The 18250-nt window shown below is 41.8% G+C and overlaps 3 protein-coding genes and 1 pseudogene across 3 annotated transcripts in view; 2 read left to right on the forward strand and 2 right to left on the reverse strand.

Annotated features, from left to right (window-relative positions):
* akap6 (A kinase (PRKA) anchor protein 6) overlaps window positions 1–14895 on the reverse strand; it is a 216255-nt gene extending 201360 nt beyond the window's left edge. The window contains exons 1-2 of the mRNA XM_030044838.1: window positions 14647–14895; window positions 13577–13748 (exon numbers count right to left, since the gene is read on the reverse strand). Coding sequence (XP_029900698.1) covers window positions 13577–13748; window positions 14647–14825 — 351 coding nt within the window. The 5' untranslated portion in view covers window positions 14826–14895. The remainder of the gene's footprint in view (window positions 1–13576; window positions 13749–14646) is intronic.
* The window catches only part of LOC115353980 (tripartite motif-containing protein 35-like), a 993629-nt pseudogene that overhangs the window by 752417 nt on the left and 222962 nt on the right, over window positions 1–18250 (reverse strand).
* Window positions 4228–5628, forward strand: LOC115353968 (nuclear factor 7, ovary-like). The gene has a single exon (XM_030044111.1). It carries the CDS (start codon window positions 4228–4230, stop codon window positions 5626–5628), a length of 1401 nt encoding a protein of 466 aa, XP_029899971.1.
* LOC115353976 (E3 ubiquitin-protein ligase TRIM39-like) lies at window positions 8628–10095 on the forward strand. The gene has a single exon (XM_030044119.1). It carries the CDS (start codon window positions 8628–8630, stop codon window positions 10020–10022), a length of 1395 nt encoding a protein of 464 aa, XP_029899979.1. The 3' UTR covers window positions 10023–10095.

Genomic DNA, 18250 nt, shown 5'->3' on the forward strand with positions numbered 1-18250 from the left:
CAGGCTTCAGTCCAGCGCGTCATCTGACTACACACACACACACGCACGCACGCACGCACGCACGCACACATACACACACACACACACACACACATTACAAAGCCTGAACTACCAGGGTGTGTGATGTGAAAACTGGCTGTCTGACATTTCAGTTCATTAACCCTTTGAAACCTGAGTAAGTTCACTTGATTTTTTTTTAAACATTACATGTTTAAAATTAAACTAAGAAAATAACCATAAAATTACACAAAAATTACCCAAAACTGACAAACACAAAATACAAAAAGGAGACCAGAAAGTTAGCAAAAAAAAAAAAAACAGAGAGGGAGATTATTTATTGTTTGATATTTAAATGTTTGGTTGTTATGTCCAAATATTTGAACAAACTACTTTGTTGCTTTGGCAAATTTTTTCATGCCATGAATTTGAGAGGGAGAGAGAGGCTTACTTCATCAGACAATGGCATTTCGAAGGGTGTGTGTGCATGTGTGGGTGTCGAGGTGTGTATGCATGTTCATGCCAACAGAGTGTGACTCAGCCAGAGAGAGAGAGAGAGAGAGAGAGAGAGAGAGAGAGAGAGAGGGAGGGAGAGAGACAGAGAGACAGAGAAAGAGAGAGAGAGCAGCAGGAAATAGAACGCATCCTGTCTTCCAGTTACTTTAACACACACACACACAGAGAGAGAGAGAGAGAGAGAGAGAGAGAGAGAGAGAGAGAGAGAGAGAGAGAGAGAGCAGAGCAGAGTGGTGCAGAGAGGAGAATCTAAAAACGGCAGAGGAGAGGAGAGGAGAGGACAGTGTCACTTCTGGAGGTTTGGACGCTGAACAGTAAAAATCTGCCTCAGTCCTGACAAACAGCTTTACAAACAGACAAAAACCCTGAATGTTTGTAGTAAGTAAGTAAGTAATGTTTATTTATAGAGCACCTTTCGCAGATAAAAATCACCAAGTGCTTTACAATAAAATAAAATAAAATAAAATAAATAAAATACAACAATAAAAACACTAAGTGCATATCAATATAAATAGAGTACAACAATAAAATAACAAATATAAAACCTAAAAACACACTAATTAAAAGCATGTGTAAATAAAAATGTTTTCAGCTGTTTCTTAAAAGAGTCCACAGAATCAGAACACCGTAGGGAGTGTGGCAAGGCATTCCAAAGTTTGGGTGCCTCTGCCTGAAAAGACCGGTCACCTCTGGACTTGAAGTGGGTGTGAGGAACCACTAGCAATCTCTGATCTGACGACCTCATGGTACGGGCAGGTACATGAGGTTTGATCAGGTCAGAGATGTAGAGGGGTGCTTGACCATGTAAAGCTCTAAAAGTAAGGACCAGAATTTTAAAATTGATTCTAAAATGGACTGGTAACCAGTGTAGAGAGGCTAAAACAGGAGTGTTGTGTGCCCTTTTGTGAGTGTGAGTTAAAAGCCGTGCAGCTGCATTCTGTACCATCTGTAGACGGTCAAGCTCTTTCTTATTAAGACAGGTAAAAAGGCTATTACAAAAGTCCAGACGAGAAGAGATAAAAGCATGAATAAACATCTCAAGTTCGGCTTTAGGCACCATATCACCTAATTTTGCAATGTTCCTCAGGTGGAAAAAGCAGTTTCTTATTAATTGTCTGGAGTGCTGCTCAAGCGACATTGCAGAGTCAAGAACGACACCTAAGTTTCTGAGGCTTGACTGGACCGATGAGCCTAGTACATCACCAATGTATTGCCTGATCTGAGGGATTTTGTCATCTGGCGCAATAATCAAAGTTTCTGTTTTATCAGAATTAAGCTTCAGGTAATTGTCATTTAACCATTTTTTGATGTTGGTCAAGCAGTCAACTAAGGAGGACAGTTTATGGAGCTCAGTAGGTTTAAATCTGCAATACAACTGAATGTCATCAGCATAAAAATGGTAGGATACATTGTTATAAGACCTGATTATTGTTCCTAGTGGGAGTATGTACAAGAGAAATAAAATTGGCCCCAGGACAGAGCCCTGGGGAACCCCGCATGTTAGCTCAGTGGTATCGGACATAATCTGGCTCACACAAACACTGAAGGTTCTACCTGACAGATATGATGAGAACCACTGTAAAACTGAACCAGACATCCCAACCAGATCACGGAGTCTCGTGATCAGAGTGTCAGGGTCAACTGTATCAAAGGCAGATGACAGGTCTAATAAAACCAGAACAGTGTATTCCCCTGAGTCGGCTGACAACAAAATGTCAGTTGAAACTTTCAGTAGTGCAGTTTCAGTAGAATGACCTTTACGAAAACCTGACTGGAATTTGTCATAGATCTCATGATTTTCTAAATAAACAGTGAGTTGTTCTGCCACCACTTTTTCTAAGATTTTTGACACAAAGGGCAGTTTAGAAATAGGCCTGTAATTTCCAGGAAGTGATGGATCCAAGCTAGGCTTTTTCAATATTGGTTCGACAACAGCATGTTTAAAGAAGCAGGGAACAACCCCAGTTACAAGAGATAAATTGAACACATCGACAATACAAGGGCCAATGGACTTAAAAGACTTTCTGAACAGCACGGTAGGGAGAACATCCGTAGGACAGGAGGAGGGTTTCATTTTATCAAGAAGAGTAGAGACAGTGTTTAATGTCACAAGGTTAAAGGAGGACCAAGTGTTAGGGGGGGACAACACACAGGCAGACCCATGACAGGATGGTGGTGAGGGGTTTCCCCTAATATCTCTAATCTTCTCAACAAAGAAAGTAAGGAGTGCATTACTGTCTGCTTGGGAGATTTTAGTAAACAAAATAAGACCTTGAAAGTTTTTGAAAATGATGGATGGCCTCGAAAGAATTTGAGTTCTTCAGATCAAAATCAAAAGTCAGTGAGGGTGGTTTGTGTTCAGTGTGTGCTGGAGGCTACATGCAGGTATACCGGCTCTTTCCCTGGCAGTTTACAATAAACCAAAACTATCAGCCATCTAAACACACAGAGGAGCATAAAGCCACTTCCTCATAACAGTAGACCGCCCTCACCACATAGCACAACACCACCGTTTGTGTTGAAACAGAACAGGTTCAAAATTATTTCACCAGGAAGACTGTGGTGAAAATCTAAAATAAAGATCGAGAAACCAAGCTGTCCGTGAGTTTTTTAGTAAAAGCATTTGCAAAAGGGTCCTGAATATTATGCTAAATTTTGAGTCCTGGGAATCAAGGCACACCTTAAAATTCACTGAGAAGTCTCTGAACAAACCAAACAGCAGCAGCAAGACATCTAATACTCACACACTCATCAATAAAACACAGCCACACAGGAACTATGTATAGAAAAATGATCGAATCAATGAATGGATAGTGGGTCGTTACAGTGGCAGGAGAGACCAGAGGTGCAGATCGGGGAAAGACCCATAAAATAAAGGTAATAAAAAATTTGACTGTGTAAAGCTGATGAAATAAAACATTTCATGCAATCAACGTCCAATTAAATCTGTACCAAACTGCTATTCACCTTTAAATAAATGTACAGATTTCCATAATAATTAAAAGTCCTCAACAGTACTGTATGGGTACAGATTATCCATAATGACTGTATGATAATAAATGGTATATATACAAGTGAAATTACAACAGCCACAGGAAAATAATAAGCACCTGTATTGATTGATTGACCCCTAAGTAACACTGCCACCTACAGGACAGGAAACAGCACCGACACTTAAGAGAAATTAGCTAATTAGCTCTCAAGTCATCAGATGTACATCTGTCGACTACAACACCCAGTAAAACCCGAGAGAGCGAAACTGTGGAATGAAACTGGTTCCACGTCTATGACAGTAAAAAGGTGGGCATTTAAAAGAAATTCTGTGGCAAAGCTCCACCCAGCCTCATACTCAACTGATGAAAAAGGAAACAGTTGTCATTCTTCCACGGCATACTGAACACATATCATCTGTCTCTTTGTCTTTGTGTGTGTGTGTGTGTGTGTGTGTGTATAAGATTAACATTCAGACTTATTCCATGATTTCCAATGAGGGGGGAACTACAAGTGGATTACTGGGATTACTGGGAATACTGCACTTCAACCTACGGCTGACTCCTCACTCAATAGGACTTCTAGAAAAGCCACGACTCAGAGTGACATTCAAGTCAAAGTAATTTGCAGGAAACTTTCCAGAGCAGGGAGTGTTACCACGACTGACTGACTGGCATCCAGTGTGACCGGTCTGCCTGGTGAATTTTTCTCTTCAGTGACAAAATGGCTTCCAGATCAGAGGAGGATCTCTACTGTCCTGTCTGCCAGGACATCTTTAAAGATCCTGTGGTCCTGTCATGTAGCCACAGCTTCTGTAAAGCCTGTCTGCAGAGATGGTGGACAGAGAAACTCATTAATGTGTGTCCAGTTTGTAAGAGGAGATCTTCAAAGAGTGATCCACCTCGTAACTTAGCGCTGAAGAACCTGTGTGAGGCCTTCTCACTGCAGAGAGATCAGAGAGCTTCAGCAGGGTCAGAGCTCCTCTGCAGTCTGCACTCTGAGAAACTCAGGCTCTTCTGTCTGGACCATCAGCAGCCAGTGTGTGTCGTCTGTCGAGATTCAAAGAAACACACCGACCACAGGTTCAGACCCATCGACGAAGCTGCTCAGGATCACAGAGAAGAACTTCAGAAATCACTGGAGCCCTTACAGGAGAAACTGGAGCTCTTTAATGAAGTCAAAGGAAACTGTGATCAAACAGCAGAGCACATTAAGGTCCAGGCCAGACACACAGAGAGGCAGATTAAGGAGGAGTTTAAGAAGCTTCACCAGTTTCTCCAAGAGGAAGAGGAGGCCAGGATCGTCGCTCTGAGGGAGGAAGAGGAGCAGAAGAGTCGGACGATGAAGGAGAAGACAGAGGCTCTGAGCAGAGAGATAGCAGCCCTTTCAGACACAATCAGAGCCATAGAGAAGGAGCTGAGAGCTGAAGACGCCTCATTCCTGCTCAACTACAAGGCTACAGTGGAGAGAGTCCAGCGCCCCTTGCTGGAGGATCCACAGCTGCTCTCAGGAGCTCTGATAGACGAGGCCAAACACCTGGGCAACCTGAGCTTCACCGTCTGGGCCAAAATGAAGACGGTGGTCTCCTACACTCCTGTGGTTCTGGACCCCAACACTGCCCATCCAGCACTTTTGCTGTCTGAAGATTTGACCAGTGTGAGACGAGGAGAAAGACAGAAATTTCCTGACAATCCAGAGAGATTTGATGAATTTGTCTCTGTCCTGGGATCTGAGGGCTTCAACTCAGGGACTCACAGCTGGGATGTTGAGGTTGGAGACAGTGCAGCCTGGAGTCTGGGTGTGATAGAAGAGTCTGTCCAGAGGAAGGGAAGCACACAATCTGGATTATGGAGAATATGGTTCTATAAAGATAAATACACTGCATGCTCACCATCAGGTGGATACACCGATCTCACAGTTCAGAAGAAACTCCAGAGGATCAGAGTTCATCTGGACTGGAACAGAGGACAGCTGACATTCTCTGATCCTGATACTAACACACACATACACACCTTCACACACACTTTCAGTGACAGGCTGTTTCCATACATCAACACCATAGCAAAACTCCCACTGAAGATCTTACCAGTGAGGGTCTCTGTAACAGTGGAACGGCGTCGGTAGACATGGACTGTATAACTTCCTGTATAACTTATTTTGTCCTGTAGGGACCCAGGCCAGCATTAATCTCAATGTGTCTTCACCTGGTTATTTTTTTTTCCACATTTAAACATTTAAACACAAGAAATGTGACTTTGATCAAGCATGACAAATCTGTTTTTTAACTGTTTGAAATAATGACAAAATTATTAAAAATTATTAAACAATAGTTTTGTTTACATTTTTTAAAGTATTGTATTTTTAAATTTCTTCATTAATTTTACTGTATTTTTTTGTGTGGCTATTTTCTCCCAACAATTTTATTTGATTTTTTTTTTTTTTTTTTTTTTTTTTTTTTCAAAAATGTGGAGAAAAGGCAATGAGTAAAACATCTTCAACATACACACGATCCTCGACTTCAGTGATCTGTTGTCCATTAAAAAAAGGACCATAATTTTAATTCTGCACTGTCAATCATTTTATCAGGTTTGGTGTCATTTAATTCAAAAGGTGGACGTAACAGTTTGCTTCAAAATGTGTATAATGTTGCTAATTTAGGCACTGAAGCTTTCTTTACTGTTGCTCTCATTGTTTTGTAGTTTTGTGAAAGATAATCTGTTAAATTCAAAATGAAACTGTGTATGTTAGCACTGTCATGTTTGACCTGATTTTATTTTCCAGTCTCTTTTTTATTAACTTTGCATGTAAAATCAATAAAGAATGAAGGTCAGCAGGAAACATGTCTGTATTTCCTGACTGTGATGTCAGCAGTGATGTCATTGTGTTCGAGTTCTGGTGTCTAATAAAGTTTTCTGACTGGGTTCTCCTGACAAATCTGTTCCAAAACCATGAGATCAAGCAACATCTATTCATAACTGTAACAGAGTTTCAAACTAACGGATGTCGAGTGACGTCTGTGTTTTCATTCACCATGCAACAAGAGCACACACAGAAACTACATGTAATAACCTTAGTAATAACATACTTTCATTATAATAAAATAAGCGTTATTTGTAGTAACTGACCCACTCGACCTTTCTGGCCTCATGAACAAACACGTGAAAAAAACAAACGTGTTACCTGCCTGACGTTTGTAGTTTCCTTAATTCATTTAGCGAATTAGACAAAAACACTATGGGCAGATAGTTTAACTTTATTACCATGGCTTGAATGCAACAAATACACATTGTCTCATAACCTCTAAATCTGTTTAGGCCTTCCGTTTCAGATGCGACGGCTGTTCTGCTCAACATCACGCAGCTAAAGGTGAAAGTGCTGCCCAAGACAATTATTTGGGAAGATGTATGATGTGCGAACACTTTCATCTTTTACAAAATAGCTACCAATCATCTGCACTCTGCACGTGCACTTTTTACTTTATGCACTTATTTGAGATCCCCTGTTGAAATAAAATAAGAATAATTTTCTACCAAATATTTCCTCTTAAATTTTATTCTTGTGTCCAAGTCTGTCTGTTAAGTGAACTGTGATTTACATGTAAGACTTATGCATCTGAACCAGACAAATCCAGACATTAATCACAGTACAGCTCTTGTACTGCATTTTTTCGTGACCAAAGAACCAATAAAAAAATTTCACCCACAATCACAAATATTCAGAAACTATTTCTGTGTTGCACTGCAACTGATGAAGCAGCAGTTCAGCTCAGGTCTTTCTTGGGGCTTTCTGTGTTTTCTGATTTGGAAAAAAGTGAAAAATGAAAAAATGAGATTCCATTCAGGAAGGTGTTCCTCTGACTGGGCATGACAGCCGCTCTCTCCCAGAAGCTGCGAAAGAACAGCCTTTCATGACAATTTCAATTTGGACTGTGTTGAAGCTGTTTTAAACTGCTGTTGCTGGGTTTTGTTCCGGTTCAGGGAATAAAATGTAAAATGAGGCTTTGACCCTTCCTGGTTGTATGGGGCGTGGCAGACTGCTCTCCTCCTTCCCAGCAGCCACAGCAGAGCAGATAAATATCAAACACTTTGTCAAGAATTTATCCAAGTTTTCTGCAGCTTCTTGCTGACTGTTTTTTGTCACCACAGTTAAGCAGCAAATTGTTTTCAACCAGAAAATCCTCTACAAGTTCTTTAGAAAACATCAAACTCAGCACAGAGTCTCATCACTCTTGATATTGTCCTGTTATCTGTTATGAGTTTCCTGCACACCGGGCTGGCTGTTGCACACAGCTGTCACATCTAATGCTGCTTTCACTTGAACTCAGACAAGGGAGTTGTGTTCATCTGAAACTTCAGGGTTTTGGTCTTGGAAATTTGCACCCAGCAACGATATTTAAAAATTATATATCCAAAATTTGGGTGGAAGCTGGGGTGGGAAGGCCTTTTTGTAAGGTGGCAGCTGCCACCCTGTGCCACCTCTCGATCTGCCATTGTTTAGATTGTTCTTTTAGTGGAAAAAAAAAAAAAAATTAAACATATGCCAGAAATAACAGCATTACCTTGTGTTCATCATTCATTATATCAACATCTCTCTGATGATCTAACAATATCTTTGATATTTCTATTTGGATTCAAACTCTTCAGAACCAAATCACACACAACTTCCCAAGTTCAGAAACAGCAATGTGGAACGAGACTTTGCTCTGATCTGTTGCAGTAAACTGCTGACACAAGCTCCGCCCCTCAGCTGACTCACCTGAGACAAACCAGGAAACAGGCTGTCATTCTTCCACTGCTCAGTGACAAGACATACACACACACACACACACACACACACACACACACACACGCAGAAAGACGGACGATAAGATTCCACTTTGGACATAACCCACGACTTCAACTGAGGGAGGAACTACAGGAGGAATACTGGGAATACTGGAACTCCAACCTGCTGCTGACTCCTCACTGAATCAAAGTTTTAGAAAAGCCTCGACTCAAAGTGACTCTAAAGTGAAAGTAACTTTCAGGGAACTTTCCAGAGCGGGGAGTGTTACCACGCCTGACTGACTGACTTCCTGTTTGAACGGTCTGCCTGGTGAGTTTTTCTCTTCACTCAGAGACAAAATGGCTTCCAGATTAGAGGATGATCTCTGCTGTCCTGTCTGCCATGACGTCTTCAAGGATCCCGTGGTCCTGTTATGTAGCCACAGCTTCTGTAAAGCCTGTCTGCAGAGCTGGTGGACAGAGAAACCAACAAAAGACTGTCCAGTTTGTCAGAGAAGATCTTCTAGGAGTGATCCACCTGTTAGCTTGGTGTTGAAGAACCTGTGTGAGGCCTTCTTACTGCAGAGAGATCAGAGAGCTTCAGCAGGGCCAGAGCTCCTCTGCAGTCTGCACTCTGAGAAACTCAGGCTCTTCTGTCTGGACCATCAGCAGCCAGTGTGTATCATCTGTCTGCATTCAGACAAACACACCAACCACAAGTTCAGACCCATCGATGAAGCTGCTCAGGATCACAGAGAAGAACTTCAGAAATCACTGAAGCCCTTACAGGAGAAACTGGAGCTCTTTAATGAAGTCAAAGGAAACTGTGATCAAACAGCAGAGCACATTAAGGTCCAGGCCCGACGCACAGAGAGGCAGATTAAGGAGGAGTTTAAGAAGCTTCACCAGTTTCTCCATGAGGAAGAGGAGGCCAGGATCGCCGCTCTGAGGGAGGAAGAGGAGCAGAAGAGTCGGACAATGAAGGAGAAGACGGAGGCTCTGAGCAGAGAGATAGCAGCCCTTTCAGACACAATCAGAGCCATAGAGAAGGAGCTGAGAGCTGAAGACGTCTCATTCCTGCACAACTACAAGGCTACAGTGGAGAGAGTCCAGCGCCCCCTGCTGGAGGATCCACAGCTGCTCTCAGGAGCTCTGATAGACGAGGCCAAACACCTGGGCAACCTGAGCTTCACCGTCTGGGACAAGATGAAGGAGGTGGTCTCCTACACTCCTGTGGTTCTGGACCCCAACACTGCACATCCAAAACTCTTCCTGTCTGAAGATCTGACCAGTGTGAGACGAGGAGAGAGACAGAAACTTCTTGATAATCCAGAGAGATTTGACTACTACAGCGCTGCCCTGGGATCTGAGGGCTTCAACTCAGGGACTCACAGCTGGGATGTTGAGGTTGGAGACAGTGCAGCCTGGGGACTGGGTGTGATAGAAGAGTCTGTCCAGAGGAAGGGAAGCAAACAATCTGGATTATGGAGAATAAGGTTCTATGGAGGTAAATACTCAGCACGCTACCCATCAGATCCAGACACTGTTCTCCTAGTTCAGAAGAAACTCCAGAGGATCAGAGTTCATCTGGACTGGAACAGAGGACAGCTGACATTCACTGATCTTGATACTAACACACACATACACACCTTCACACACACTTTCACTGACAGGCTGTTTCCATACATTGGTACCTTAGAAACACTGAAGATTTTACCAGTGAAGGTCTCTGTAACAGTGGAACAGCACCGTTAGAAATAGATGACATCAATAACAACAACAACAAGAAAATTATAACACCAAAACTGTAGAAAGAAAGAAAGAAAGAAAGAAAAAGAAATGTCCATGTAGTAAAAAGATTGATGGCAAAAACACACCAGAAAGAAAAAAAAATATCCATAAACAATATATCACAGCCAAAAGGGGGGAAATGCATCAATATTAATTCATATGATCAACTTTCAAATTTATAAAATGATTTTGCTTCAGCTCAAAGCTCTAATTTGTCCATGTGAATTTTCCCTAAATTTTCTTTGTATTTGTTTGTAATGTTGTTGATTTAGGCTTTGAAACTTTCTTTACTGTTGTTGTGGGGCTTTAATTCTGAAAATGAAACTGATTGTGTATGTTAGCAGTGGCTTTTTTGACCTGATTTGGACTATTCTCAGTCTCTTTTGTTAACTTTGCATGTAAAATCAATAAAGCATTTTATTTTTATTGAATTCTATTTAATTATTATAATCATTTATTAAATTACATTTAGAAAGAAATAAAGTGAAATAGAATTTTATAATTACTAAATTGCTATTTACTATTTAATTACCATTATGTTATTTTATTATTTTACTATTCTAGTATTATTAATCAGTATTATTATTAAAGTTTTAATCTGAAGAATAACAATTCTCTGACCAGAGAAAGATATTGACATCAAACGTTTGTCCAGAGAGTTTTTCCATTTCAGAAAAACTTTATGTTTTATGGAGGCTGCAGCAGTGCATTCTGGTCTACGTGCTGTTGCTGTCTGATTGTTGAATGTCTGTAAAATGGCGGCTCTACAAAGAAACCATGGCTATTTGATTGTGGGCTACTGACATCAAAACTTGACATTTTACCTCTGTTGTTTTAATCATGAAACTTTTTTTTTTTTTTTTTTTTGGATATCAATCTCCACTGGAGCTGCTGCAAACATCTGGGCGTGACGTCACCTCGTCGGCGATACATTATTAATGCCACGAACCGGGCCAACACATGCCTGTTACATCACAAACAGCTGTTTTGGAACAGCACTACAGAGTAAAGATCGTCCTTTACACGATAAAGAGAGGGAGAGCAGGGACTTTTTTTGCATTAATATCACGAGTAGTTGACTTCTGGACTTTGTTAGCAGGATGTGAAAACATGACTGAGCAGGTGAACTCAGGTGAAAACTCTGATCTGTCATCGTTTTGCCTCTTAAATCTGTTTCACCCTCAAAGTGGAGCTGGAGATGAAGAAGAGGAAAGTGAAAGAAGAGAGCAGATGAAATATGAATCATGCAGAAAGGATTTATCGCTCAGTTTCAGGGAGGTTGTCCCGACATGCTCTGACTGGAGTTACATGAATGACCGGTGGAAACTAGTAATCATATAACGTCAAGCTGAGGCATGATGGGAGATTTACTGCCTGAGGCCTGCTTGATCAGCTAGTAGGGAGCAAAGACAACAAGACACACACACACACACACACACACACACACGTCTGATTTAACGTCTGCCAGCAAAAGTAGAAAACCCTGTCTTCCTATAAAACACCCAGGAGTCAAGACCGTGTTAGTTCAAGTCAAGTTAAAGTCATTTATGAAACTGCAGGTGAATTTGACACAACGTTCACCGTGAAGAGCAAATCAACACCGAAACCATTTGAGAAAATTGAGTTCAAATAAAAGATCAAATGAGCCAAACTCCTTTCAAAATTCAAGACCCGGACTCACATGATCCAGTCCGACCGCAGGGAAAAGACAAAACACAACTGTTGGCATCCACATCGGAAACTTTTCCCCCCAGGTGTTCTTATTAGAAAAATAATTTTCTAATTAGTACAAGAAACAGCAAAGAAAGTTGTCTTGTGTCTTCTGAAAGAGTGAAAGGGAAAACTAAATGGTAGGGAAACTAGAAACACGATCATGATCAGAGCGCAAATCAGTGCCTTCAAATGTCTTCATTAGTCTGACCACAAGCCAAAAAATATTAATTATACCAAAAAATGTAATACAAATAAATAAGACATGATAATAAAAAAGACATTCTTAGCATTTTAGTGATCTTTGTGAAGCTGAATGAACAAAAGGTGACGTTCAAATCCTGCAGGAAATTTATTGTCAGAGGGGCGTGACCTTCTCCCGTCTGCTGACTGCAAACAAACGACCGCTTTCTATGAATGTCGAGGCTTCAGGGATGAAACACACACTCATGCACGCAGCATCATGTCTAAAGGCCATTACATAATGCACAAACAGAGAGAAAAAAGTAATCTAACCTCTTTCTAATCCTTATGTCAAATCTCTCCCTCCCTCTGTGGCTCTGTTCGCACTGCAAACAAAACATCCACCGTTCTGATTTTTCTCCTCTGATCTGATGTTTTCTAAATAATGCAAACAGCAAAAGGCCACCAAAAAAAATCTGGCTCAAATTTCTCCCCAGATGAGCAGGGATCTTACTGAAAACATATTTTCTCACAATTCATTCATTCATTCATTCATTCATCTTCTAAACCGCTTTTCCTCACTAGGGTCGCGGGGGGGTGCTGGAGCCTATCCCAGCGCTCATAGGGCGAAGGCAGTGAAACACCCTGGACAGGTCGCCAGTCCATCGCAGGGCAGACAGACAAACACAGACATTCACACACACAGTCATACCTAGGGGCAATTTAGCTTCTCCAATTCACCTAACCTGCATGTCTTTGGACGGTGGGAGGAAACCGGAGTGCCCGGAGGAAACCCACGCAGACACGGGGAGAACATGCAAACTCCACACAGAAAGGACCTTGGGTGGGAATCGAACCCAGGACCTTCTTATTGTGAGGCGACAGTGCTAACCACTGCACCACCGTGCCGCCCTCAATTCAATTCAATTCAATTTTATTCATTTATATAGCCCAGGATCACAAATTACAAATTTGTCCCAAAGGGCTTTACAGAAAGTACAACATCCTCTGTCCTTAGACCCTCACATCGGATGAGGAACAACTCCCTAAAAAAACCCCTTTAACAGGGAGAAAATAGGAAGAAACCTCAGGGGAGCAACAGAGGAGGGATCCCTCCCCAGGACGGACAGACGTGGAGATGAGAAGTGGAGCACACTCTCATCAAGACGAGGATGTGAGTTAAAATGCCTTTCTTGGTAAGGGCATGTCAAAGTTAAAACCACACAAAGGAGGTCAGGAGAACTGGAGAGACGAGCCAAACTGAGGAAACATCGTGATTCCTTAATACAGGCAAACAGCAGCAAAGCCAATCTGCACCATACACACACAACAAGTAGACCATATAAAAAAAGGAACTGGCGGTCATAGTAGTGCTTACAAAACCATGACAACAAATCACCTCAATAACTATGACGGTGTATTAGGGCCACTGTAGCATGTTAGCATCACATTCAGATTACAACATGAGAGTCCAGAGTGAAGATCTGCAGTGTGAACGTGTGTTGTGCCAGCCACGTCTTGCTCATCTAATCTCTCTCTCTCTCACTCACACACACACACACACACACACACATAAACACACACACACACACACACAAACACACACACACTCTGTCCGGTCCTACCTTGAGCTGCACCAGGTGGACGTCCACGTGTCTGTTGTCGGTGTCCTGCGCTGCGGAGTGTGTGAGCTGTGTGACTCGCTCGCTGGTCGCCCTCAGCCACGTCTCGATCTGCGGCAGGTGGAGGACCACCTTCCAGTCCGCCCCCGTGTGCAGGGGAGGAGGCTTCCTGGACCTCAAAACACACACACACACACACATTTACATGCCATTCCATGTCTCTGTTTTGTCTGTCTTTACACACTGTTATTTTTTTTTTAAATTGATGCATCTGTCACCGGTTTGATTTCTGTGTAAGGATGCCAAAAAATAAATAAAATTAGAAAATTCAGATCCAGGAAAAGTTCAGTTTCAAGATGAAAAAAATAATATTTAGGGCTCATTTATGCTCAACATAAAATCTGGATACAGACGGAGCCTTCTGTCCATACTCTGCATTCATTTACTCCATATTTGTTCTGGTTTAAGCTTACGGATATAGACGAAACAGAGCAGCACCACCGGAAATCATGGGGGCAGCGCAGCCAATAGTTCAACAGAGACCGGTCTATGAACGAGAGATGAGGAAATTAAAAAAAAAAAAAAAAGATGATATTAGAAAAAACAACCCTCCATCCTCCTGTGATGTGTTTAAAGGCCTCACAGGCCCCCACCGTCTACAGCACCGCCTCCTCTTCTGCCTGCTTGTAGTGGCTCCATTATTACGGCCTCCTCCACCACCGCCATGTTTGTTGCTGTCAGAAACTTTAGACTCTGCACTGCCCTCTAGTGGACTTACTGCTCAAAATCCATGCCAACATAAAGGAGGCATGGAAGCATGTGGGCAAAGACGGTTACATTTCACATGTAAAGGAGCATGAATGAGCATTTACTGGTCAAAGCCACCACGTATAGAAGCACTGCCAAGCCAGTGGTGGTCACCATAGTAACCAACGACAACGAGCCTCCCACCACCTGCGCAAAAGGTGCACAAGGAAGCGGGAAACTGTCGAAGGAAGGCGAGTGTGAGCTTTGGAAACAAAACTTCTGTTAAAGTTTTATGGGCGTGGGAGTAAAACTCAGAGCCGTGTTACCTGTGGCAGGCGTCCCGTCCCGCCGCCGCCGCTGCACCGGAGACGCTGCAGGCCTCCATGTCTGAGGTGGGGGGGCCGGGGCGGCCAGGCAGGGCAGGGGGGTCCTCGGGGTCCAGGGTCGGGGTGACGGAGGTGACCATCGGGGAGGGGGGCTCGGGTGAGAGAGCTACGACGCTCATGGTGCAAGAGAGAGAGAGCGAGAGAGAGAGGGGTGCAGGTTCCTAAAGTGGATGGATGAGCCTCATTGGTGTGAACTGGAGAGAGAGAGAGGGAGAGAGAGAGAGAGAGAGACTTCAATTAGTGTGTCATTTCACTTCAACAGAGCAGTATCACAAAATAAAGACAAACAAAAAGGAAAAAAGCAAGGATAAAGTGAAGAATCAAAAATTTAAGCCAATCAAGGAATGAGGAAAGTAACAAAGGAGAGAAATGAGTAAGAAAGGAAGATAAAAGATGAAGCAATAAAAAAATTATCAATAACCGAGGAGAAGAGGAAGAAAACCAATGAAGGAAGTAAGGACAGAATGAAGGAAATAAAGAATTAAAGCAAGGAAACAAGGAAGGACAGAAGATGGATGAAAGGAAGGAAAACTGTCGAGAATTTCAGGACACATGCACGCACACGCACACGCGCGCGCACACACACACACACACTTAAACTTCAAAGAACATCCTGGCCAGTAAGATGTCAGCAGCAGTGAGTGATGAGCCAATCAGAGAGCTGGATTATACTGACCTTTCAGTTTGCTATCTGATACCAAACAGTGGAAATATAATTTGCACGCACACACACACACACACACACACACACACACACACACAAAGATGAGAAGAAAATGAGGCAGATTAAAAAAATGAGATTAGAAAGAAGAGAGAAGAATGAACAGAGCATGAACGTGTGATGCAATGCAGTTTTCACAGGAGAACAACTGGAAAGATATACAGAAAAAAATATTCAATGTAAAAATAATTCATTTAATTTAATTTTTTTTTTTTTAGGGAAATTTCATGGTCATTTTCTTGCAATTAAATCTGAAATATACAATGTTTCAGGAAAAAATGAAGTGAATTTGCTCAGGTCTCAAAGGGTTGAGAGCAAAATTGAGTATAAAATACAATAAAATAAAATGTAAAAAGAACATTATTTCCTCTCTCTTCCTCTGTCTGTTTTTGAGAGCAGATGCACACACACACACACACACACACATACACACACACACACATACAAACAGATAAATCCTCTCTCTCTCCAGTTTAATCTCATTATTCCTCCTCTGTGATTTTCCAGCTCTCCACATCTCCACCTGGCTCTTTATCCTGCCATTCTCCCCCAGATAAATCTGCTTTTGTGCAGTTTTCTATTAAATCATTTGAAAAGCAAGACCACAAATAACAGATCACAGACACAATCAGACAGAAACCAGGACGCCAGCTGATCAATCGATCAACATACACATTTATCAAACAACATGCAGTGTGTGCGTCTGTTTTTCTCTCCTATCCGGCGTTTTGCAAGTTAATGAACATTTCTTAGATTTCAAAAGTGCACATGTCCATCTTTTCCTTCAGCGTCTCTACAAACTGTCCACATGATGCTGACGTTAAAGGAATACTCCAATAATTTCTTTTTCCTTTTCTCCCCCAGACTGAGACCAGATGTTGGACACCATTTTCACCTCTGGACGTCCACTGGTCCACTGTTAGCTTAGCATAAAGACTTGAAGTCTGTAGGAGTCGTTAGCCTGGCTCAGTCAAAGTGAAAAAATAAACCTTACAATCAGTGACAGAGCAAGAGAAATATTCATGGGGGCTTCAGAGTGGCATGGAAATTTGACAGAGTGGCAGATAGAAAGAGAAAGAAAAAGAGAGAACGTGGGAGAAAAAGAAAGAAAGAAAGAAAGAAAGAAAGAAAGAAAGAAAGAAAGAAAGAAAGAAAGAATTCCACTGTGTAAATCAGATAGCTTCAGAGCTGCTGCAAGGTTTATTTTTTCACTTCAACAGAGCCAGGCTAACAACTCCATAGACTTCAAGTCTTTATGCTAAGCTAAGAGGAAATGCTACCCATAGGAACTGAACCACTGGACGTCCAGAGGAGAGAGTGGTGTCCAATATCTGGTCTCAGTCTGGGGAAGAAAAAAAAAAAAGAAATAATTTTGCCCAAAACGTTGTAATATTCCTTTAAAGTGTCACATGATGAAACAACATGCAGCCACATCTCTGCAGGATTTTATCGTGACTTTTCTGTTTGCACCAAATGCCTTTGCTGAAATGACAGCAAGGTATTTAAAGAGGAAAAAGAGCAATTACAGCAATTACAGAAAAAACCTGGACTTGCACAGGATTAGTGTTTTCACAGCGCCTGATTTCACCGACATAAAACACTTCTGCTTCATAAAACTGCAAAATCATCAGCAAAATGTGGCAGGGATTTTTATTCCAGCTGCAGTTTGTCGTTAAAAAAGGAAAAAGTAAATGTAAGTAAATTTAAACGTCTCTCTTTCACACACACACATTTTTACTGCTGCTGTGTTTTTTTCCCTATAGATCTTTGATTTTTGCTTTTACTGTGATTAAAAACTAGAAATGCTGCACACATACATGCAGTATGGACTGACACACACACACACACACACACACACACACACACACACACACACACACATACACACACACTAACATGTCCTGACTGAGATATTAAAGCCAGAGTGATGGATAACGTGGTACAGAAGAACACACACACACACACACACACCGTCTGCAAACAGGACAGTCACACACTGTACACACTGCGCACGTGTGTGTGTGTGTGTGTGTGCGTGTGCGTGTGTGTGTTCCCACAGCCTGTAGGACAGTATAGCCTCTTCTTAACAGACCAACATTAACTCAAACACTCACACGGATGCACACACAAACACAGGCGCACACACACACCTCTCCATTAGCCTTGGTATTAAATAAGTTAATAATCTCCTAATCCCAACCCGAAAAAAATTATCCAGAATATTCCAGATGTGACAGAAGAGGCAGAATATCCAACAACAACTCTCTCTTCTTTTGACTGTCACTCTCTCAATCTCTCACTCTCTACATCAATCTCTCTCTCTCTCTCTCTCTCTCTCGCTCGCTCACTCTCCCAGACAGCGGGGCTGTCACGTCTTGGCACTGCACACACACCCACCGTGTGTGTGTGTGTGTGTGTGTGTGTGTGAGAGAGAGAGAGAGAGAGAGAGAGAGATGTTTCCTCCCTCTGTGACTTCAAAATATTTCAGCCATCAGCTGCAGAAAAATAAAACGTATTTTCTTTTATTTTCTTTCTTTGTAGGAAAAAAAAAGTCTGCATTAAATCATTAAATTCCCTGAACTGAAAATTCACTGTATGTATTTATTACTGCCAGGAGCTGAATTTACAATCAACTGAACAAACAAAATAAAGAACCACAGCTAGAAAACCAGCCTCTTTCCATCTGAACATGGACTTGATAATCATTTTATGTCCATCAGAGAGAAGGCAGGAAAAACCAGAGATAATAAAGTCAGGCAGGACAGGAAGAAATGAAAGGAAGCCCAAATTATTCAAACAAAGTCAATTCAAGTCAAAACAATA

This window comes from Myripristis murdjan, chromosome 22 (genome assembly GCF_902150065.1).
Source record: "Myripristis murdjan chromosome 22, fMyrMur1.1, whole genome shotgun sequence".
NCBI lineage: Eukaryota > Metazoa > Chordata > Actinopteri > Holocentriformes > Holocentridae > Myripristis > Myripristis murdjan.